We start from the raw sequence: 24,885 nt of genomic DNA, 5'->3' as shown, positions 1-24,885 counted from the left end.
GCAGAAAACAATTAGGTTTTGGCATATGGAGAGATTCCGCGCACGCACGCCCTCATCTCGAGGTAGCCTATGTAGTCCTGACACGTCTGAGAAGGGACACTCATAGCTGGCGCAAGCAGTCCGACCAAGTTCAAGAAACCTAGAAAATGTTCACGGTCCTCTCTTCAACTTGAATTGGAACATTATTTGATTACATATTACACGCGCAATGACTGTTCCATGCAGTTTGATAAGAATTATGAGTTTGGTGTACCACACGGAATCTAGGTGTTCACCGACTTTTTATTATAAATACTGCTGAATTCGTTGATTCCCAGGTATTTTCATTGAGTGAAGAATCAAAGAGAAGAGGCGCACAGCTTCTGAAGTATTACCAAGAAGAGGCAGCCGAAACTGTTGCCTTACGAGAAATTGTAAGTGTACTGTATTTGTTCAGTTCTTTATCGGAATTTGAATATTGATTATACACTGCTCATAAAAATAAAGGGAACACTTAAACAACACAATGTAACTCCAAGTCAATCACACTTCTGTGAAATCAAACTGTCCCCTTAGGAAGCAACACTGATTGACAATACATTTCACATGCTGTTGTGCAAATGGAATAGACAACAGGTGGAAATTATAGGAAATTAGCAAGACACCCTCAATAAAGGACTGGTTTTGCAGGTGGTGACCACAGACCACTTCTCAGTTCCTATGCTTCCTGGCTGATGTTTTGGTCACTTTTGAATGCTGGCGGTGCTTTCACTCTAGTGGTAGCATGAGACGGAGTATACAACCCACACAAGTGGCTCAGGTAGTGCAGCTCATCCAGGATGGCACATCAATGCGAGCTGTGGCAAGAAGGTTTGCTGTGTCTGTCAGCGTAGTGTCCAGAGCATGGAGGCGCTACCAGGAGACATGCCAGTACATCAGGAGACGTGGAGGAGGCCGTAGGAGGGCAACAGCCCAGCAGCAGGACTGCTACCTCCGCCTTTGTGCAAGGAGGAGCAGGAGGAGCACTGCCAGAGGCCCTGCAAAATGACCTCCAGCAGGCCACAAATGTGCATGTGTCTGCTCAAACGGTCAGAAACAGACTCCATGAGGGTGGTATGAGGGCCCGACGTCCACAGGTGGGGGTTGTGCTTACAGCCCAACACCATGCAGGACGTTTGGCATTTGCCAGAGAACACCAAGATTGGCAAATTTGCCACTGGCGCCCTGTGCTCTTCACAGATGAAAGCAGGTTCACACTGAGCACGTGACAGACGTGACAGAGTCTGGAGACGCCGTGGAGAACGTTCTGCTGTCTGCAACATCTTCCAGCATGACCGGTTTGGCGGTGGGTCAGTCATGGTGTGGGGTGGCATTTCTTTGGGGGGCCGCACAGCCCTCCATGTGCTCGCCAGAGGTAGCCTGACTGCCATTAGGTACCGAGATGAGATCCTCAGACCCCTTGTGAGACCATATGCTGGTACGGTTGGCCCTGGGTTCCTCCTAATGCAAGACAATGCTAGACCTCATGTGGCTGGAGTGTGTCAGCAGTTCCTGCAAGAGGAAGGCATTGATGCTATGGACTTGCCCGCCCGTTCCCCAGACCTAAATCCAATTGAGCACATCTGGGACATCATGTCTCGCTCCATCCACCAACGCCACGTTGCACCACAGACTGTCCAGGAGTTGGCGGATGTTTTAGTCCAGGTCTGGGAGGAGATCCCTCAGGAGACCATCCGTCACCTCATCAGGAGCATGCCCAGGCATTGTAGAGAGGTCATACAGGCACGTGGAGGCTACACACACTACTGAGCCTCATTTTGACTTGTTTTAAGGACATTACATTGTTGGATCAGCCTGTAGTGTGGTTTTCCACTTTAATTTTGAGGGTGACTCCAAATCCAGACCTCCATGGGTTGATACATTTGATTTCCATTGATCATTTTTGTGTGATTTTGTTGTCAGCACATTCAACTACAGTGGGGAAAAAAAGTATTTAGTCAGCCACCAATTGTGCAAGTTCTCCCACTTAAAAAGATGAGAGAGGCCTGTAATTTTCATCATAGGTACACGTCAACTATGACAGACAAATTGAGGGAAAAAAATCCAGAAAATCACATTGTAGGATTTTTAATGAATTTATTTGCAAATTATGGTGGAAAATAAGTATTTGGTCACCTACAAACAAGCAAGATTTCTGGCTCTCACAGACCTGTAACTTCTTCTTTAAGAGGCTCCTCTGTCCTCCACTCGTTACCTGTATTAATGGCACCTGTTTGAACTTGTTATCAGTATAAAAGACACCTGTCCACAACCTCAAACAGTCACACTACAAACTCCACTATGGCCAAGACCAAAGAGCTGTCAAAGGACACCAGAAACAAAATTGTAGACCTGCACCAGGCTGGGAAGACTGAATCTGCAATAGGTAAGCAGCTTGGTTTGAAGAAATCAACTGTGGGAGCAATTATTAGGAAATGGAAGACCACTGATAATCTCCCTCGATCTGGGGCTCCACGCAAGATCTCACCCCGTGGGGTCAAAATGATCACAAGAACGGTGAGCAAAAATCCCGAACCACACAGGGGGACCTAGTGAATGACCTGCAGAGAGCTGGGACCAAAGTAACAAAGCCTACCATCAGTAACACACTACGCCGCCAGGGACTAAAATCCTGCAGTGCCAGACGTGTCCCCCTGCTTAAGCCAGTACATGTCCAGGCCCGTCTGAAGTTTGCTAGAGTGCATTTGGATGATCCAGAAGAGGATTGGGAGAATGTCATATGAAACCAAAATATAACTTTTTGGTAAAAACTCAACTCGTCGTGTTTGGAGGACAAAGAATGCTGAGTTGCATCCAAAGAACACCATACCTACTGTGAAGCATGGGGGTGGAAACATCATGCTTTGGGGCTGTTTTTCTGCAAATGGACCAGGACGACTGATCCGTGTAAAGGAAAGAATGAATGGGGCCATGTATCGTGAGATTTTGAGTGAAAACCTCCTTCCATCAGCAAGGGCATTGAAGATGAAACGTGGCTGGGTCTTTCAGCATGACAATGATCCCAAACACACCGCCCGGGCAACGAAGGAGTGGCTTCGTAAGAAGCATTTCAAGGTCCTGGAGTGGCCTAGCCAGTCTCCAGATCTCAACCCCATAGAAAATCTTTGGAGGGAGTTGAAAGTCCGTGTTGCCCAGCGACAGCCCCAAAACATCACTGCTCTAGAGGAGATCTGCATGGAGGAATGGGCCAAAATACCAGCAACAGTGTGTGAAAACCTTGTGAAGACTTACAGAAAACGTTTGACCTGTGTCATTGCCAACAAAGGGTATATAACAAAGTATTGAGAAACTTTTGTTATTGACCAAATACTTATTTTCCACCATAATTTGCAAATAAATTCATAATAAATCCTACAATGTGATTTTCTGGATTTTTTTTTCTCATTTTGTCTGTCATAGTTGACATGTACCTATGATGAAAATTACAGGCCTCTCTCATCTTTTTAAGTGGGAGAACTTGCACAATTGGTGGCTGACTAAATACTTTTTTTCCCCACTGTATGTAAGGAAAAAAGTATTTAATAAGATTATTTCATTCATTCAGATGTAGGATGTGTTATTTTAGTGTTCCCTTTATTTTTTTGAGCAGTGTATGTGCAGCGATATGGAATCCAATGTCAAATGATTGATTACATTTCAATTTTAATTATTATCAAACGTATAATTCATGATCTATTGGAGGCCATTTTCTACAATACTTTTATTTGCATCTGCCAAGTGGACAGGTGTATCATGTCATATCTAACTGCGCAATGCAAATTTTTATTAATGAGTTGCTGGATGCGTTGATGGATAATATGCTTTTATGTAACTCCTTAGTTACTTGTAACCTGGCGATATTCCACTATGACACCATCCAAGAGAATGTGAACTGTTTTCATCTGCACTGTCCAACACTGGAGAGCTGCATCCTCAGCCACAGAGACCTTATACTGTACAACATCACCAAAGGTGAGCCTCCATTTGAAACAATTTAGACCCTGGAACTAAGTTGTAGGCTACTTTAGTGGTGTTTGTTTCTATAATAAAACAAGCCAAACAGCTGTTTATTTCTGCTAATTAGTAAAATAAAATAAAAAGTTTAACCATTAACTTATTGAAAACCATTTATAAACTCTGTTATAGCTTACATTGAGTGATTGAGATGGTAGCCTATAGGCTTCAGTGAGATGATCCATCACCTGCTACACTCTGACAGTGTTTGACTGTGAGGTTGGTTTTCTTGTCTCATACAGGTGTGGATCCAGACCTGTTGGTGTTTGGGTAGTACTCTACTTCCCACCTCTACACCAGAGTCAATGCCTCAGAGCCCCTGGCCTCAGACAAGCGCCGGTTAATCTGACCACCCCTCCCCCCTCCCCTGCCTCTAACAGTAGCCCCTAATGTCAGGACAACCAGCACCACCATCGCACCCCAGAGCTCTACTCTGGGCACGATTCATTCCCCCATCACATCCACCCCCTCCTCCACCATAATGCCCACCCTGGGGACCCATGCCCCCACCACCACCACTCCCCCGGCCTCCACCACAGCTGCCCCCTACACCGCCCAGACCACCCCTGCCTATCCATCAACCCACAGGGAACCCACCACTACCCTACAGCCCCCCACCCCCACCCCTACCCAGCAACCCACAGCCGGGGGTGCCACTACCACCAGCTCCCACCCTGGCCCCTGCAGCCAACATGAACGGCAGTAACAAGCAGGACCCAATAACACCAAGGGCTACGTGGGCAGGAACCACACAGCGGCTGTGGGGGGAGAAGGCGGCCAGGGTAGCCAGGGTGAGTCCCCCTCCCGGGGTGGTTTGGGCCCAGGGTGGCACGTGGTGGCTCAAACCATGCTGGTTGCTGCAGTGACGGTCGTCACGGTGCTGCTGCTGGTGAGCTGGAAGGGGTCGGAGGAAGAGGAAGGGGCGGTACAGGACCACCTGGAGGGGGAAGGGGGGGTCCATCACCCTCATTAAGTATGTAATCATCAGGGAGAGCTTGTGAGGTAACTGTGGGGGTCAACAACCGGGACCAACAAAGCTTGTAATGTAGTGTAATGCTTATTCCACTAGAGAACTGTTTACATCAGAAACAATAATTCAGCAAGAGGCGACGGCGACCACTTAGTGGTGTAGATAGTTTTGCAACTTTTGCAAGCACATGCTAAAGCTGTAAGACCAAAGTTGCTGTGAGGATTGTGGTTACCGTTGTTTGGTAATAGCTTGAGACTTGGAGTAACTTCTGATGCATTTTGAGGTCACTTGCATTTTGATGCGGTCGAATGAAATCAAACAGATTGATGCCAAACTCTATACACTGTGTCCAGTGTCTGCTCTGCTCTTAAGTGCATTGATGGGGGCTTCCAAGCACAAATGCTGCTACAAGCCCCGTTTTGTTCTGAGGCAGTAAGTTACTAAATGGACTGTGGTGTATGGGAATATTTTAGGCTTAGACCCATCTTGCCACCACTCCTCCAGAATATCTCTCCTGCGCATCGGGTTTCACCTGACCCAGAACCACATGGACCAGAGCAGAAACTCTTTTGAAGGGTTATTATTTTTTTAAAAGATGATCGGCCCATTGCTGAATGCGTCCTTTCAGTATGGTGCTTCTCTTTGTCTCCCTGGGCCAGAAGGGAGAAGGGGATGGGGTTGAAGCCAGGAAGAAGGTGGGGGGGTTTGGTAATACAGTAAACATCTGTCCAATGATGTAAAAAGCACTTGTTTAAATAACATTAAGAACTTAGCCCAAATTTCAGAACTTGAGAAAAAGAAAAGCTTTATATTTACAATGCAAGGAATACATTTTTGCTTCAAGCTCTGTTTTACATTGGATAATAGCATAACATGTATTGGACAATTGTATTACAGAAATATAACCGAGGTCTATTTATTTTTTGTCAATAAATATTTCACAAAAGACAGTAACAGACATAACATTCTGTGTGTGGTGAAATCAGATAGGTTTGTCTCTTAACGTTGCATTGGTCAACATCAGGGTGTATATAGATGGCCCCGTGTAGCTCAGTTGGTAGAGCATGGCGCTTGCAATGCCAGGGTTGTGGGTTCGTTTCCCAAGGGGGGCCAGTATGAAAAATGTATGCACTCACTAACTGTAAGTCGCTCTGGATAAGAGCGTCTGCTAAAATGACTAAAATGTAAAAATGTGTAGAAGTTGAATTCTGGTCTTTGTACTACACTACCTTGATGACTACACTGTCCCGCGATTGGACCTGAAGTGATAACGCTGCAAAACTGTTCAAGTGGTGAGGAAGTGGCTATGCTTAAAAGACACATCACAGGTGACGTTGTCTTCCTGAGCCAAAGAGGGGGGTTTAGGTGTCCCTGAATATTGAGTGGATTTACACTGCTACCTGACTGACTCACCTGTTGAACATGCTCAACAATGACAATGTAACAGTTAAGGAGTTAGCCAGAGCCTCCCTCCCTCCCTCTGGACCTACGGAGGAGGAAGGTTCCACTGCCAGGGACACAGGAAAACTTCCTGGGCTTCAGGAGGAAGGAAAATGGAAAATTGGACACTCGTGATGTGGGCTTTGGAGTCTGGTCAGACTGGCCGGACCTCAACGACCTGTGCAACTGGACTGATATGCAAACTGAGCCAGTGACGGTCTCTGATGCAGTTGTGGTAGATCGCGGTGTTGTTGTGGGGGCTTCTGTCACCCATGATGGAACATCTCATCCTACATCCAGGACAACACTCCTTGGTATCAGATGGATGCAGCTACTGCAACACTGGACTGGCCTGACGCTGCAGGGGAAACTCGCTGCTCTGGACTGTGCCGGCCAATGTCTCCCATTCCATGTACCAGAATGCTGCCGTTGGCGAGGACATTCTCACCTATACTGTTAAGGCAAGGCTGCAAGTTCTACAACAAAATATAAATCTAGCACTCTGGTACCCTGCAAACCATGACCCATTTTGCATTTTACATGAGTCAAATGTAATGGAGTCCATTGTCCATGTTGTGAATGGCTGCTGTTCATACAAGGATTTGTACATTGCTAGACATGACCGCCTTGTTGACCTGATAGCCAGCGAGGTGAGAAAGTCTCACCAACAGCACACATGCATAAACATTGTTGTGTAAGGGGAAGCTGGTTTGATGTTGTGTTTTCCTGTGTGCAAAATACTCCAAATATTGTTGTTGTGGGGGGAGGCGCTCATTTGGGAAGTGGGCTGCTCATTTGACGGCTACATGGAGCCCCATGGCACACTTGGACAGCCTCGGGTGTAGGTACAAGCTGGTAGCGCTGATATCTCGGCCATGTACACAGGCTTGCAGTGCGGCCCTGACAAAAACTAGGGCAAAGCAATTGGCTAGGTACTGCTCTGTTTCAGCTGTCGTGGGCAGCCTAGCTGTTTGGAGGAGGTGCTTTCTGTACCCTTGAGTGCCATGCATACAGGGACCCTTGAAATGTTTGGATCCTTTTTTTGTACATTTGATTGGTGGATTCAAATAAAGTATTTAATGTGTGTGTATCTGTATGTATAGTGTGTGTGTGTGTATTTGTATGTATATTAGAGGTTCAGTAGTTTCTTCACAGCTTCTCTGTACTGGAGTACGCTGCCCTCGCTCTCTCCCTCGTTCTTCAGTCTGGTCACAGAGTCCCTGTACTCCTGTACCTCTGGTCTCCCCAGCAGTTCCTCCCTCACCGCCTCTCCCGCTGCCCACACGAGGTCCAATGTGGACAGGGCGTTCTTCTGAGAGGGGCTGTTCTCCCAGCTGTACTCCTCCATGTCTGCCACAGTCTTCTCAGACTCCCAGGCCTCCACTTTCTAGACAGAATAAGTGGAATAGCACAACATTGTTCGCTACATAAGTTCAGACAAAATGCTAACCAGGATTAATCAGTTTGACTCAATATATGACAGATGAGAGGTATGTGACACATTAAGATAAGGCGTCCCACAGGGGTCTGTGATTGCCCCTCTTGGGATTGTGGGTTTGGGGACAGAGCAGTGTGGAACCTCGAGTGCCCTAGTTACCCTTCTGTGATGCTCTGCTCTCCTGTCCTCTCAAAGAGATAGGGTTTCTCCATACGTGGTGCGGAGTTCCTCCACCACAGCCTGTCTCCCTCCGATCACATTCCCCAGAGGACAATAGGCCCATTGTGTGGGAGCTTAAAGCAGGGGACGACACAGCCATAGCAGCTCCCCTGCAGCCCTGGTTCTTGGGGTTAATGACCCTCATTACATCTATATGGTCCCTAATATCCAGGCTGGCTGAGGGCCAACCCCTCCAGCGGACAGGGTGGTACGATGGGGATGGCTGGAGAAGAGATTCTCTCCTTTCCTCTTTAGCCTGACTGTCAGGATTATTACACTATCTTCACAGGGTCAACTAGTGTTGCAGTCCCTTTCAATCACATTGATTCAGTTAGTTTGCTTTAGAATCTAAGCCATTTGATTCAACATACAGTAGTTCACGTTTTAATCAAACCGAGTTAAAACAGGTAGCTGACCATTGGTCCCAGACTCCATATCTCCCATTGCTTTCGTCTCCACAGGGTGTAGCCCAGTGAATGAGAAGTGGGCGACGATAGGGCGGCAGGTAGCCTAGCGGTTAGAGCGTTGGGCCAGTAAGGTTGCTGGTTCGAATACCCAAGCCGACAAGGTGAAAAATCTGTCAATGTGCCCTTGAGCAAGGCACTTAACCCTAATTTGCTCCAGGGGTGCAGTACTACTATGGCTAACCCTGTAAAAACAACACATTACACTGCACCTATCCGGTGTATGTGACAATAAAACATATTTTACAGACAGTGATGATGTTGACAGACCAACAAGCACCTGTTTTACAGGAGGACATTTGTGGGTTTTATTACTGGAGTGGAGCACAGAGTACTGGGGCACTCAAATAAGAGATGGACAGATTAAATAGTCACTTGTGGATTGGAGTGCCTCTAGTGCCCAGCGGGGGAGATGGTACGGTACAGTACACTCCCTGCTGTGCTGTGGTGGAGGACTGTGGTCCGTCACGGTGGAGCACCGGCCTGGATCAACAGCCCACAGTGGAATTAGCAACAGGCCCAGAGAGTCGAGAGTCCATCTCACTGAGTGAAGTGATAGAATCGCCTAAGCGGCGGCTAACAAGCGACCTCTTTGTGGGCTAGTGTTACTACCGGAGCACGGCTTCCCCCTCACAGCTTCCACCAACCTGCAGGCTGCACAGTGCCTTCCATTGTGTATGCAAAGGGCAGCGGACAGTGTTCCGCTTCCCGGCTCGTACTCCAATCCCCAGAGACACAAAAAGCCAAGGCTTTTTACCAGCTAAACCCTGCTGCCTTGGCGAGAGAACTCCCAAAGGCACAACAGGGAGAGCCATTAAGTCCCTTGTGGCTGTACTCTCATGTGAAAGCAGCCTGTGCTGGTAACCCTGATGGTGGATTTCTCAGGTGTTGGTTGGAGTTGGCGTGCTGTGAATAAGTGGCAGGGTCAGCATCTGATACTGGAGTCTATTTTCTCCTGTTTAGAGGGGAAATGACAGTGGGACAATGCTGCTGTATACCATCCCTCTACCTATTCTCCTCATGCATCATAGCTCCCTTATGGGCTTACTCTTTCACACCAAGGGGAGACGGGATGCAAGCTAGATCAGCATGGGGGGGGGGGGGGGGGGGACTTGAATAGTGAATCCCTGTAATATGCATGACTTCCATGAAAGGCAACATAAAAGCCTGTAATGCTCTTTCTATTTACAAAGCCGTAATGTATATCCAAGCCGTTTACCTCTAGGGACGGTTTAAGGTATCATGCATCTCTTTCCTAGTCCATCAGGGGTCTCTGATGCTCTGCACAGTGATGGCCTTGGCTGCCTGACCATCCGTCTACTCACTGTCTACCTATTAGCAGTTGGGCTGGCTAGGTTGTGAGGTTAGGTGGAGGATCATGTCTACTCAAGCGCTTTGGTATTGACCAGGGTCGCCTTTAGGAGGACGCAACATACTGAACGGAGTAGATAGACATGTCATGAATAGAGCTGGGAATATATTGTATATCTGACCTTTCCATATTCTGCCCTGCTGAATGTGTCTCTGGACTTGACTAGTCAGAGTAGTGGAATAAGACACTTACCCACGACTCGTGATAGAGGACAGTCAGGAGGTACATGGCGTAGTCATAATTCTGCTGTCTCACAGGGCAGCTGAAGGAGCAATGGGGAGAAAAGAAAGAAAAACATTTATCAGGAAATACAGGGTTAGTTGAAATAAAACCTCTCCATTTAAAATACATTACTGTAAAGCAATGACAATAGTGAAGGACCAACACCTTATTTAGCCTCTTTTAGTCAAGAGGAATTAGAAGTAATTGGTAATAGCACATTGAACAACAGGTGGTGCTGCTTACCTGTCAGTGGTGATGGTGAGTGTGTCCGTCTCTTTGCAGTACCTCTCTCCTACCAGTTTAACCATCTTCTTCCTGGCATGGTCGTCCATGTTCAGACTGGAGAGCTTCACCTGAGTGGACAAAGACACAGAAATCTGACATTATAATACTGAAACTTATTGGCTTTGGCTAAATTGATTCAAATAAAACCATTAATGCCCTCAACACATCAAAAACAATAGATGCAGTCATCCCTGCTAATGTTGAAACTCTGCAGCAGTAAGTCAGTTAATCTTTAAACTCAGTCTACTGAATGGAATTGAAATAATGGAAAATGACCAGCAGATATGGTTCATGCTGCAGAAAACATTCTTCCCCCTTACAGCTTTGTGACAGCTGAAGTTCTTGGAAGAGAAGACGTGAATTACGAGATGCGAAGAGGCTTTTCAGGAGAAGGATTATAGAATAGCATCTTTGCGAGTAGGCTATCCTCTCGCATTGTTCCAGCACAATGTCAACCAAAACAAAACCTTAAAAAAGGTCACACTTCTCAGTATTGAGACTAAGACCCTGACCCCATTGGTCAAATCCCCATACTTTCATCAGATGAGTCACATACTAATTTAAAGTGAGGCCATGCTACTGAGTGATCAGTAAACACTGTGCAGATCGGGTGGAAAACAAAAGATTACTGCATGTCTAATGGACATCGCGCTGCTTGCTTAGCGAGTACCAGTTCCTTCTGATTTGGCTCATACGGAGGCTCAAACACAGGCCTTGCAAACACACGTAACCACCCTCCTGAAGCGTCTTACAATCAATCTAATTTATTTTATAAAGCCCTTTTAACGTCAGCAGTTGTCAAAGTTTAATACAGATACCCAGCCTAAAAACCCAAAGCAATGCAGACGCAGAAGCACAGTGGCTAGGAAAAACTCCCTAGAAAGGCAGGAACCTAGGAAGAAACGTAGAGAACATTCACGCCTCGGAGAAGCTAGCTATTCGGCAGTGGGAACACTTCAGGCTTAGGAATGGGTTTCACACGTGCTACACATGTATGTACCTCACATGGGAGAGTTTATACACAAGGCTCGGCGTATCACATAAGTACAGCGCATTCCGAAAGTATTCAGACCCCTTGACTTTTTCCACATTTTGTTATGTTTTACCCCCCCCCTCAATCTACACAAAATACCCCATAATGAAAAGCAAAAACATGTTTTACTCAGTACTTTGTTGAAGCACCTTTGGCAGCGATTACAGCCTCTAGTCTTTTTGAGTATGACGCTACAAGCTTGGCACAATTGTATTTGGCGAGTTTCTCCCATTCTTCTCTGCAGATCCTCAAGCTCTGTAAGGTTGGATGGGGAGCGTCGCTGCACAGCTATTTTCAGGTCTCTCCAGAGATGTTTGATCAGGTTCAAGTCCGGGCTCTGGCTGGGCCACTCAAAAACATTTATAGACTTGTCCCGAAGCCACTCCTGCATTGTCTTGGCTGTGTGCTTAGGGTCGTTGTCCTGTTGGAAGGTGAACCTTCACCCCAGTCTGAGGTCCTGAGCGCTCTGGAGCAGGTTTTCATCAAGGATCTCTCTGTACTTTGCTCCATTCATCTTTACCTCGATCCTTACTAGTCTCCCAGTCCCTGCCGCTGAAAAACATCCCCACAGCATTTATGCTGCCACCACCATGCTTCACCATAGGGATGGTGCCAGGTTTCCTCCAGACGTGACGCTTGGCATTCAGGCCAAAGAGTTCAATCTTGATTTCATCAGACCAGAGAATCTTGTTTCTCATGGTCTGAGTCCTTCAGGTGCCTTTTGGCAAACTCCAAGCGGGCTGTCATGTGCCTTTTACTGAGGAGTGGCTTCTGTCTGGCCACTCTACCATAAAAGCCTGACTGGTGGAGTGCTGCAGAGATGGTTGTCCTTTGGAAGGTTCTCCCATCTCCACAGAGGAACACTGGAGCTCTGTCAGAGTGACCATCGGGTTCTTGGTCAACTCCCTGACCAAGGCCCTTCTCCCCCGAATGCTCAGTTTGGCCGGACGGCCAGCTCTAGTAAGAGTCTTGGTGGTTCCAAACTTCTTCCATTTAAGAATGATGGAGGCCACTGACATTTTACATTTACATTTTAGTCATTTAGCAGACGCTCTTATCCAGAGCGACTTACAGGAGCAATTAGGGTTAAGTGCCTTGCTCAAGGGCACATTAACGTCATTTAGCAGACGCTCTTAGCCAGAGCGACTCACAAATTGGTGCGTTCACCCTATAGCCAGTGGGATAACCACTTTACAATTGGGGGGGGTAGAAGGATTCCTTTATCCTATCCCAGGTATTCCTTAAAGAGGTGGGGTTTCAAATGTCTCCGGAAGGTGGTGAGTGACTCCGCTGTCCTGGCGTCGTGAGGGAGCTTGTTCCACCATTGGGGTGCCAGAGCAGCGAACAGTTTTGACTGGGCTGAGCGGGAACTATGCTTCCGCAGAGGAAGGGGAGCCAGCAGGCCAGAGGTGGATGAGCGCAATGCCCTCGTTTGGGTGTAGGGACTGATCAGAGCCTGAAGGTACAGAGGTGCCGTTCCCCTCACTGCTCCATAGGCAAGCACCATGGTCTTGTAGCGGATGCGAGCTTCAACTGGAAGCCAGTGGAGTGTGCGGAGGAGGGGGGTGACGTGAGAGAACTTGGGAAGGTTGAACACCAGACGGGCTGCGGCATTCTGGATGAGTTGTAGGGGTTTAATGGCACAGGCAGGGAGGCCAGCCAACAGCGAGTTGCAGTAGTCCAGACGGGAGATGACAAGTGCCTGGATTAGGACCTGTGCCGCTTCCTGTGTAAGGCAGGGTCGTACTCTCCGAATGTTGTAGAGCATGAACCTGCAGGAGCGGGTCACCGCCTTGATGTTGGCGGAGAACGACAGGGTGTTGTCCAGGGTCACGCCTAGGCTCTTCGCACTCTGGGAGGAGGACACAGCGGAGTTGTCAACCGTGATGGCGAGATCATGGAACGGGCAGTCCTTCCCCGGGAGGAAGAGCAGCTCCGTCTTGCCAGGGTTCAGCTTGAGGTGGTGATCCGTCATCCATACTGATATGTCTGCCAGACATGCAGAGATGCGATTCGCCACCTGGTTATCAGAAGGGGGAAAGGAGAAGATTAGTTGTGTATCGTCAGCGTAGCAATGATAGGAGAGACCATGTGAGGATATGACAGAGCCAAGTGACTTGGTGTATAGGGAGAAAAGGAGAGGGCCTAGAACTGAGCCTTGGGGGACACCAGTGGTGAGAGCACGTGGTGCGGAGACAGCTTCTCGCCACGCCACTTGGTAGGAGCGACCGGTCAGGTAGGACGCAATCCAGGAGTGAGCCGCGCCGGAGATGCCCAGCTCGGAGAGGGTGGAGAGGAGGATCTGATGGTTCACAGTATCAAAGGCAGCAGACAGGTCTAGAAGGACAAGAGCAGAGGAGAGAGAGTTAGCTTTAGCAGTGCGGAGAGTCTCCGTGACACAGAGAAGAGCAGTCTCAGTTGAATGACCAGTCCTGAAACCTGATTGGTTTGGATCAAGAAGGTAATTCTGAGAGAGATAGCAAGAGAGTTGGCTAAAGACGGCACGCTCAATAGTTTTGGAAAGAAAAGAAAGAAGGGATACTGGTCTGTAGTTGTTGACATCAGTGGGGTCGAGTGTTGGTTTTTTGAGAAGGGGAGCAACTCTCGCTCTCTTGAAGACGGAAGGGACATGGCCAGCGGTCAAGGATGAGTTGACATGCACTGTCAACTGTGTGACCTTATATAGGACAGGTGTGTGCCTTTCCAAATCATGTCCAATCAATTGAATTTACCACAGGTGGACTCCAATCAAGTTGTAGAAACATCTCAATGATGATCAATGGAAACAGGATGAACCGGAGCTCAATTTCGAGTCTCATAGCAAAGGGTCTGAGTACTTATTAAAAATAAAAAACAGAAACCTTATTTACATAAATGTGCAAAAAAAATTACACTTTTTTTTTCGCTTTGTCATTATGGGGTATTGTGTGTAGATTGATGAGGATATTTATTTATTTAATCAATTTTAGAATAAGGCTGTAACTTAAAATGTGGAAAAAGGGAAGGGGTCTGAAAACTTTCCGAATGCACTGTACATAGTTGGATAGCAATTACGAGGGATGCAGGAGTATTATCTTTTCATTCAGATTATATCATAAAGCTGGGAGTGTTTTTTGTTATTCCCATGACAGCCAGGCTGTTGTGTGGCGAGCCTGAGAACAGTGGGCTGAAATTGTATCAGTCTGTTTCATCTGTATCCTGGACCCTGCTTATCCTGCAATCTATCTTTGATTCTCAGACTAATCCAGGGGGATTAATGGCTAAATAATTCCTGTGTCGAGGTCGTAATCTAAGGGGAACGTGTCAGTGGAGCAGATGGCTGGTGATTAATCACAAAATTCTTCTAGAGGTTTTTCATTTTTGTTGTTGAAAACTGTCAATTGTTTTTAGGTTCCATGCCTATTGCCGTTCTCTATTTGTGACAAGTATGTTCATATGATGGAATATTGCAATCATACAGCGCTATGAAAAAGGTATGCATTGTAGAAGTATCTTAGAGCAGTGTTTCATAGGCTTAAAAGGAAAGATTCACCCATTTTGAATGTTATTTTTTTTGCATCTCTGAGTAATATCCTATCGATTCCCTGGGTCATTTCATGTTTATCTGAGTTATTGGCGTTCCAGCAGGCAAATCTTCGGTCGGTATGACGTAGCATTGCGATAAAGCCGCTCTCACTACACTGGAAGTTAATAGGAATATGACTTTTAGATTGCGTTTATCATACATGTCAGATTTCACTACTGGCTGATGTCAACTCGCGAGGTTGTCTTCTCTCGAATGAGCCATTGATCATATTTTTGCGGTATATTCCTACCTCGAGAAATGTGTAATTTAACAGAGAATCTAGCACATTTCTCGTATTTGTCTGCCTCTTCAGTCCAGGGTGCATTGCATGGTGCCGTTGCAAATGTCAGACCCCACTCTGAGGCACATCAATCTGCAGGTTGAACATGGTGAGACTGTAAACTCCTAAATTGATAGTGCAGTTTGTTTAAGTGATTTTACAGCTAACTGGCTACTTCACATGCTGATATTGTCTTTGTTATTATTGTATGTAGCTACGTTTGCTAGCTAGCAAGCCCATAGAGCATTGCATTGTGGATTTTGTAGTCGATGTGAGCTGCAACAGATTTCCACAACGGTTTTCACGTTGCTACCAACCTTATTATAAAACCCCAAAATGAAACATTTGTTCACAAAAAATATTGTTCTCACAGTGTTATTTAACACTGTACATTATAGGAATGAGTGGTTTTGGGTGGATTTTTCCTTTAAGAGCATAGATCCGGACAATGGAGACATTTCCTGAAAGGTCAACCAAACATGAGATGAGAGCTGTTAAGAGAATCTCAAGATCCCTTCTACACAAAAGAGGATAACTCTGCACTTTATATGGATTTGGTTGAGAAGGGTCAAATACAGGTCAAAGAGTCAAATTGAACTCTTTGCTAGTATTTTAAATCTGTAACCTAAACCCCCTGAAGACAGACACTCACTCTGAGGTGGACTATGCGGGCAGATGGGTTTCTGAGGGAGGTGCCGGCAGACACGTAGTCCTTGCTCTTTACTTTGACAGGGAAGTGTTCATCACATTTAGCATCTGTGTCCAGGGCAGAGGGCCACTCTGTGCAGAACACTTATCACTTAATTGTGTCGTCCCGACACAATTAAGTGATAATGCCAGAGAAGCCAGTGTTTGGAGGATATATTGACACAGGTGTTGTTATGCCCGAGACGAAGTCTAGGGCCGGAAAACCGTGCCAATATATCCTCCAAACACCAGCTTAGAGGGCATTATCACAATATATTCAAATAATGATTAACATATTTTCATTAAAAACATTTTGCTGAATTTATTCCACAAGATATAGTCCCGACACAAATCTAGGGTTGCTATCCAAGCCGGCTGGTCGTTCGTTCTATCGGTTCGGTTGCCAGTCTTTCCTTGCTTGCTAGCCAGCCAACTTCGGCTAACACAGTCAAACAGTGCAGCCAGAATAACAAAGCAAAGTAGCTGCATTTGTGTTTGTTTAAGCTGTTTTCTAGTGATTTTTTTTGTATACATCCATAACAATGGATGATGCGTGATTTTGCCTGCCAGGACACTGTTCAGAGGAGCTAGCCAACTACACAGCTAACACAATCACTTCAAACTGAAGCTGGAATGACAGCAAACTAGCTGCATTTCGTGTTTTAAAAATGATGCCGATTCATGATTTCGACTGGCTGAGAAAAGTTGCCTGTCTGTCTCGTCCCGACACATTCATAACTATGAGACAGCTGGAGATTGAATTTCAATATTGAATTTTTTTTGCAAATGTCGGAGAGAGGCAGCAAGATTAATACAGATCTCTGCTGTTGAAAACCAAACACTAGTCTAAAAGAAATGGGAGATAATGTCTAGATGCTTTTTACAGTGGAGATTTAAGTTTATAAATGGCCTGGCTGGGCTGATGAGACAGTGGATTGTGCAGTAAAATGGAATAGTGAATAGGCATTTCAACGTCTTAGCCGGTGGTAACTTGTGGAATAGACACCGGCTGGAACACGGTTTTAACCAATCAGCATCCAGGATTAGACCCACCAGTTGTATATTTATTGATGAAATACTATCACTACAGTAACAGTGTTTCTCAATAAGCAATTTTATGACTTACGCTTCAGAGTGTTTCTTTATGGCTGCTGGAGTTAAATGCAAAAAGTTTGGAATCTGAAACAGACAAGAGTTTTCATAAATGCCTGTATGATCTGACAGCACAATACAATATGTAGCCTTAATGGTACAAATTATTTATATCCCAATGCCAGATAGCCTGTCACATAATCAAAAGCTCTGACATGTCAGGTTGGAGGTGAGGAACTGACCTTGACGAGCTCCAGGTTGCCCTTCTTCTCCGGAGGCACCCCTCTTTTCACTGGGAAGCCTATGCGGACGGGCAGGGGCACAGAGCCCTGTCTGAAGGGGGCAGCGGTCGGGTACACTGCAGTCCAGTCCTGGTCTACAGCCATCCTGTCTGTCCTGGGGTCACCCGCCTGACACACACCATGGAGACAGGGAACAGAGAGAAAGGAGACTAATTAGACTTCAAAATATAGCTTTACTTCTGTCAATATACATCTTGGAATAAACTTGATAAATTCCTCACAATTTGTTTTATTGGTAAAGAATCTGGGCTGATCACATGCCCCTCTACCCAGGGACCATAATGTGCAGTAACCAGAAAGAGTAATGTTGGCCTACTTATGTGGTTGTTGGGTTGTGTAGTCTAAATTTGTTCTGTCTTTGTATAGTTCCACTTACATTTGTACACTAGAGGGCACTATGTTGGGTCACTGTTCACTTAGGCACACATGTAGCCAAGATTTGGAATGATGGCTTGCGAGACTAGCACACAAGTGACCAGAAAGTTGTATTTATTTAGGTGACAATTAAGTGGGGATGCCCAGGTATGTAGTGCAAACAATTCTCACAGTTTACACCTTGGAACTATAACGTTATGCGCCTATGGTAAATAGTTAACTTGTATGGCTACATCTGCCAGTATGTAATGTTTTTATCTTTACTCCTATAAATGCCAAAAATCTACATTTGGATTAGCTTGCATATTGTAACGGGCTAATGTGATAGTGGTACGGTTTGGCGTAGCACAGAGGATTTTCGACCAACCTTAACTTGGCAATACCATCTTTGTTCTTGATTTGGCCAAACGTATAGTATCTTCAAAAAAGATTCCGTGTCCAGTTGCAGGCAGTTCGTTAGATTTGTTTGCATGCTCCGTTATTAAAATATTGTTTTACTATTAAATGTTACAGAAGCCATCTGTAACATTACATGTAAAAGTCAAAATTGTTAATATGAATGGTAATTTAAATGTCTATTTGCGGGACGAAGCTATCACTCTTTAAGGTTGGTCGAAAATGTTTGTGGTACGCCAAACAGTACCTATCCTGTAACGGATAATGGAGCATCACATTAGCCCGTTACAATCCGGTAGCTACACTTGGATTGGAAAGGATTTGTTTTGCAATCCCACTTGACTGTGCTCGAGTGAGTATCATGAACTTTGATTCGTAACAACAAAGCATTCCTTGTTGTTCGCTCACCGCTCTCCTTGGTCTTCTGTTGCCTCTGTCAGGAAAGCCTAAAATTGATATTGATTGTGTCAGAAAAACATATCCAACTTCATTATGCTAACCATGTTGTCTCCAATTTTCTTATGAAACAGTTAGTTACAGACATAATCGTTCCTCGTCGTAACAGTATATTGCATGTAAACTCACCTTTATTCTGACTAGAATTATTGGTAGACAAGGCCGTCGCGTATGTAGCCCTGTTTAACGGGTTAAGCACATTAATTCCATAAATGCGACCATTTATTTGTCCTAAGGACAACATTGATTTGTTCAATGTATGCGCAGCCATGTTTGAGCACGCAATGTCAACCTATGGCAAGTCGAGAGGGACCGTTGTTTAGCGAAACAGAACGTGCAGACAAGATTGGGTATCAGTGCCCCTTTTGATATAGATAATGAACTGCAATTTGCGAACAGGTGAAAGGATTTAGCCTACAAAGGTTTATTATGTATATCGTAAAATGTAGGCCTATTTTTGAATTTCAGAATTTCTTCATCTGTTAGACTACATTATAAGAGCTCAAATAATATTTAATGGTGTTTATGTAGTCTGAATACCAGTCTCTTTCGCTAACATTCCACTCTGTTCTTGCCACTCCTTACCAAAGAGACTGGCCTTTTGGCAATCTCAATGTTCAATATGTGCTGGATTTACAGAGAAGTTGCACATTGGTTGTTGGAAATAACATTAAAATTTTCCATGACAACATGTCAAGAGACTGGTACCCAGGCTAGTGTTTATGGGCTATTTAGGCCATTCAACTGATAAACTAGAGATATCCTAGATCTCATTATCTAAAAAAGTACCGCTACTGTTTCTGATTGTATCCTTATTCTTCCTTGGTTCATCCTTGGTAGACACTAGACAATACCATTTATTTGAGCCGCTGAGGTCACGTGCGTCAGGTGGATAATGTTGTGCGCAAGATTAAAGGGTCCGTCCTCCACTTATGTGTTTCAGCAGCATCCCTGCCGCTCCGCGCTTACCGCCACCAGCTGTTGCTTTTAGCAAGCACAACACTATCCAGTTCGTGACAGACGCACTTCAAAGAGATAAGCTGCGAAGGCTCATTTCTGAATTCTAATGTTCCCTTTTTCCATGGTGTCTGTCCACTGTAATTTACGCACAAACATGTCTTACGGTTGGGTACCACTTTGAAGGGAAGATAGGCTAACTGTATGTCCTCAGCTGAAAGGTAAGTTCACTTTATTTTTATTTTTATTATTATTATTATTATTTTTACATGAAATGAATTTAGGCTATCTGAAATTATTTTATTTTTTTACAATGAAAATATGTTAGAGTTATAGCCCTATAGGACATTTGAAATAACTAATAGCTGAAATGGAAACATCTTAATATTCTATGGCAAATATTTCTGTATTTTGTGTTGTCTGGCAGATACTTATTTTTTTAAAGCTCATCCAACACATCTGATCTGTTCGTTTGATGGCTCACAACATAGTTATAGGCCGGTTGTCAGTTTCTTATAAAGGTAAAGAGAAACATATTGACAGATTTGTTTGTGTTAAATATGCATAAAACCATGTGCTCTAATCATAATATTTACAGTGGCTCAAATAGCTTCTAACTCACTTCCAAGTCCATTTTCAACATCCTCCCAGTCTCCACACAAACATGTTTTGCATAAACCATGTTTGTCCCTAGACATTTGAATATTCAAACTAATAAGATGCCACTGTAAGGTTAAGAAGATGATATTCCTATGTGGAATGATTGATGATGGATTAACTGAAGGTGCCTAAGGACTCCTATGCCTGACAGAGTTATTGTGTGTTTGATGGTTGTCCAGCGTAGCAGAGAAACTCAATCTATGGGCTGGGTCAGCAGCAGTGTTTGTGAAAACAGACTGTCATCAGGGTTGCTATCTCCTGTTACGTTCCAGCCTCACACCACAAAGACTTGTTTCCGACGGCTTTAGTGACTATGATCCGTTCACTTTTCAGACCCAGGTCAGTTTCCTTAAGGACAAGGTATTGACCCCTACTAAATAGTGCCCATGACTTTTATGGTGGATAATGTTAGTCTATAGAGACATGATGGACTATGGCCTAAATTCAGTCAACACTATCAGGATGGTATTTCATCTGAGGAAAAGCTCTTGTGTCATCCTCTATAAATGTGTTGTAGACCTTGTGTGTGGTGACCTCTGGTCTGTACCATTGGCTAAGGAATGGATCATGCAGGGTGCCACACACACACACAAACACACACATACACACACACACACACACACACACACACACACACACACACACACACACACACACACACATTATCTGTTACCAAACTCAGATGGTCTAATGCCTCTCAACCTTGGACTGCTTGACATCCATCATCATTACCAGTTTGAATAAATGTACCAGTATTGTGTCTGTTTGTTATGCTGTTGTAAACACATGTGAAAGGAGATAGCTATAATGATGATGCATTTCGATCCCGGGCTGTGTCGCAGCTGTCCGCGACCAGGAGACCCATGAGGCGACGCACAATTGGCCCAGTGTCGTCCGGGTTAGGGGAGGGTTTGGCCAGCTGGGATGTCCTTGTCCCATCGCACTCTAGCGACTCCTGTGGCGGGCCGGGCGCATGCACGCTGACATGGTCGCCAGTTGTACGGTGTTTCCTCCGGCACATTAGTGTGGCTGGCTTCCGGGGTAAGCGAGCAGTGAGTCAAGAAGTAGTGCGGCTTGGCAGGGTTGTGTTTCGGAGGACGCATGGCTCTCGACCTTCGCCTCTCCCGAGTCCGTACGGGAGTTGCAGCGATGGGACAAGACTGTAACTATCAATTGAATTTCAAGAAATTGGGGAGAAAAAGGGGTAAACAGTACAAAAAAATTATAATTATATATATATTTTTAATGATGCATAGAGATACCACACTTCTCCAAATCTATAGGCACAATGGTAATCCCCTTTCCGTCCTCATCACCATGCAACATTAATGGACCATAATCCTCTGTGTGAGCTCTCAGGCCTCAGGCCTGGGACGTGACTTCTACTTAAGTACAGGCACAAGTCATCAGATTCATATTTTAACTTTGGACAAGAACAGAACATTTAGAGATTCTGAGACCTGGAAGTGTTAATGTCTGATTTCCCATTGTAAACTAGTGAGATATAGCATCATCCACCAGAAAAGTCAAGTGCACTAATTACCTGAACAAAAAATAAACGCAACATGCAACAATTTCAAAGATTTTACTGAATTACAGTTCATATAAGGAAATCTGTCAATTGAAATAAATTCATTAGGCCCTAATCTATGGATTTCACATGACTGGGAATATAGATATGCATCTGTTGGTCACAGATACCTTAAGAAAAGGTAGGGGCGTGGATCAGAAAACCAGTCAGTATCAGGTGGGATCCCCATTTGCCTCATGCAGCACGACACATCACCTTCGCATAGAGTTGATCAGGCTGTTGATTGTGGCCTGTGGAATGTTGTCCCACTCCTCTTCAATGGCTGTGCAAAGTTGCTGGATATTGGCGGGAACTGGAACATGCTGTCGTACACGTCGATCCATAGCATCCCAAACATGCTAAATGGGTAACATGTTTGGTGAGTATGCAGGTCATGGAAGAACTGGGACATTTTCAGCTTCCAGGAATTGTGTACAGATCCTTGCGACATGGGGCTGTGTTGTCCGTAGCTTATGCATGCCCATACCATAACCCTACCACCACCATGGGGCACTCTGTTCACAACGTTGACATCAGCAAACCGCTCGCCCACACGACGCCATACAAGCTGTCTGACATCTGCCCGGTACAGTTAATCCGTGTAGAGCACACTTCTCCAGCGTGCCAGTGGCCATTGAAGGTGAGCATTTTCCCACTGAAGTCGATTACGACGGCGAACTGCATTCAGGTCAAGACCCTGGTGAGGACGACGATGAGCTTCCCTGAGACAGTTTCTGACAGTTTGGTCAGAAATTATTTGGTTGTGCAAACCCACAGTTTCATCAGCTGTCCGGGTGGCTGGTCTCAGATGATCACGCAGGTGAAGAAGCCGGATATGGAGGTCCTGGGCTGGCATGGTTACATGTGGTCTGTGGTTGTGAGGCCTTTTGGCGTACTGACAAATTCTCTAAAATGACGATGGAGGTGGCTTATGGTAGAGAAATGAACATTCAATGCTCTGGCCACAGCTCTGGTGGACATTCCTGCAGTCAGCATGCCAATTGCACGCTCCCTCAAAACTTGAGACATCTGTGGCATTGTGTTGTGTGACAAAACTGCACATTCTTTAATTGTCCACAGCACAAGGTGCACCTGTGTAATGATCATGTTGTTTAATCAGCTTCTTGATATGGCACACCTGTCAGTTGGCTAGATTATCTTGGCAAAGGAGAAATGCTCACAAACAGGGATGTAAACAAATTTGTGCACAAAATTTGAGAGAAATAAGCTTTTTGTGCGTATGGAACATTTCTGGGATCTTTTATTGCAGCTCATGAAACATGGGACCAAGACTTTACATGTTGCGTTTATATTTTGTTCAGTATAGTAGGGGCAATACTTTTTCCTTAAGGAAACTGACCTGGGTCTGAAAAGTGGTGAACGGATCATGGCCACTAAAACTGTCGGAAACAAGTATTTGTGGTGGGAGGCTGAAAGGCAACACTTGTTACCTTACTGTGGTCAATAACTCTGGTCCTGGAGAGCTACACGTTGTGGCTGTCAGCTTTTGTTTCAGTGCAGCACTAACACCCTATTTCATCTAATCACGGTCTTAATGATTATTTAATGAGTTGCTGTTTAGGGTTTAAGTGCCGGTCAGAACCAAAGACTGCAAAGAGCCAACCATCTCAGAGCCAGGGTTGGTGACTGGTACTGTGTTACAGGGTTCAACTGTAACTGTTAACACCCTGCCCATTAAATCTAACCTATCTGATCTCATCTTCTCCTCTGCAGTTCTGTAGCCTAACAAAGAGTACTTTAGCCTCTGGGGTGGACGTGCCTCGTCGTTAGCTGTTTATCTTCTCCCACCTGGACCGCAGGTCTGACCTTTAACCCAGCCTCCTGCTCCTCTGAACCGGACCGTTCTCTTTGGCAGTATGAGCAAGAAGCGAGGATGTCCCTTCCAGCTGCTGAACCGTGCGCACAGAGACTATGGTGGTAGTGGTGGTGGAGGATCCAAGACCTTCGGGCCAAACAGCCATGCCACCACCAGCCTTACCAACCCGGGACCGAGCCCCATGGATAGGAGCCAAGGCCTGGGCACCATGGACAGTGACAGGTGCCTGGCCCTGGATGAGGCCGCTGCTGCTGCTGCTGCTGCTGACAGTACACGCTACTTTCCTGTTTCACTCGAACTTGAGCCCACAGCGGTTAATAATGGATCAGACATTCCCTGCAGCCCGCAGACGGACACAAAGGACCCACCGCTGCAGATCGACGGCCAGCCCCCTGCCTACTGCCCTAACCCTCCTCTCCCTCCAGCCAGAAGGCTGCGGTCCACCATACACTCCCAGAGCCCCTACATCACCAAGACTAGCATGCAGGGGGATGTCTACAACTTCCTAGAGAGACCTGCTGGATTGAGATGCTTCCTCTACCACTTCTTGGTGTGAGTACCTACAGTTCCTTTTCATCCTTTGCTGGTCACTTTAACATACCGGTAGGCAGCTAAAGGGCTACCCACTCGGCACACACTGGTTGAATCAACATTGTTTCCACGTAATTTCAATGAAATTCTGTTGAACCAACGTGGAATAGACGTTGAATTGACGTCTGTGCCCAGTGGGTAGACGGCTTCCCTAGATAAGTGGTTTTCAACCGGTGTGCCGTGAGGAACGCTCAAGCGGTGTGCCTTGAGGAACTCTCAGGTGTGCCGCGACCCTTTTCCTAATCTTGATCATTTTTTTTGAAATCTCACGAATGTGACCTGTGGAATGCACATGTAATTTTGACTTGGGAACACCAGTGCCGCTCAGATAATACATTGAATGGCGCATGGTTACATCTGTATCATTTTTTCAAGTCCGTTGTGCTCAGGCTGTTACATTTGAATCATTTGAGGGGGGCGCATCAAGAGCAAAGTCATTTGTATAATTTTAATTTGCCTGTGAGAACCATTAGCATAGGCAAGTAATAATAATAATAATAATATGCCATTTAGCAGACGCTTTTATCCAAAGCGACTTACAGTCATGCGTGCATACATTTTTTTTTTTTTTGTGTATGGGTGGTCCCGGGGATCGAACCCACTACCTTGGCGTTACAAGCGCCGTGCTCTACCAGCTGAGCT

General features: G+C 45.5%; 1 protein-coding gene and 2 pseudogenes across 3 annotated transcripts in view; 2 read left to right on the top strand and 1 right to left on the bottom strand.

Annotated features, from left to right (window-relative positions):
* Positions 1–208: 208 nt before the first annotated feature.
* On the top strand, positions 209–5,033 carry LOC311148772 (annotated as a pseudogene). Its single transcript has 3 exons — positions 209–413; positions 3,859–3,990; positions 4,275–5,033. The product of its transcript is annotated as an uncharacterized misc_RNA (transcript).
* A 757-nt stretch (positions 5,034–5,790) lies between these two features.
* LOC311149276 (small ribosomal subunit protein mS35-like) lies at positions 5,791–18,899 on the bottom strand (annotated as a pseudogene). Its single transcript, XR_014615657.1, has 8 exons — positions 18,758–18,899; positions 18,581–18,618; positions 17,342–17,509; positions 17,134–17,186; positions 15,973–16,119; positions 10,401–10,510; positions 10,128–10,197; positions 5,791–7,829 (listed from the first exon to the last, which is right to left on the bottom strand). The product of XR_014615657.1 is annotated as a small ribosomal subunit protein mS35-like (transcript).
* A 4,793-nt stretch (positions 18,900–23,692) lies between these two features.
* LOC311148771 (potassium voltage-gated channel subfamily KQT member 1-like) overlaps positions 23,693–24,885 on the top strand; it is a gene marked incomplete at both ends in the record, with an annotated part of 216,911 nt that continues 215,718 nt past the window's right edge. Inside the window, one exon of the mRNA XM_084185734.1 lies at positions 23,693–24,204. Coding sequence (XP_084041860.1) covers positions 23,693–24,204 — 512 coding nt within the window. The remainder of the gene's footprint in view (positions 24,205–24,885) is intronic.

This window comes from Coregonus lavaretus, assembly GCF_964263955.1.
Source record: "Coregonus lavaretus genome assembly, chromosome: 21".
NCBI classification, from domain to species: domain Eukaryota; kingdom Metazoa; phylum Chordata; class Actinopteri; order Salmoniformes; family Salmonidae; genus Coregonus; species Coregonus lavaretus.
Note: the sequence above shows the minus strand (reverse complement) of the source record. Positions and strands in the feature narration are given on the sequence as shown.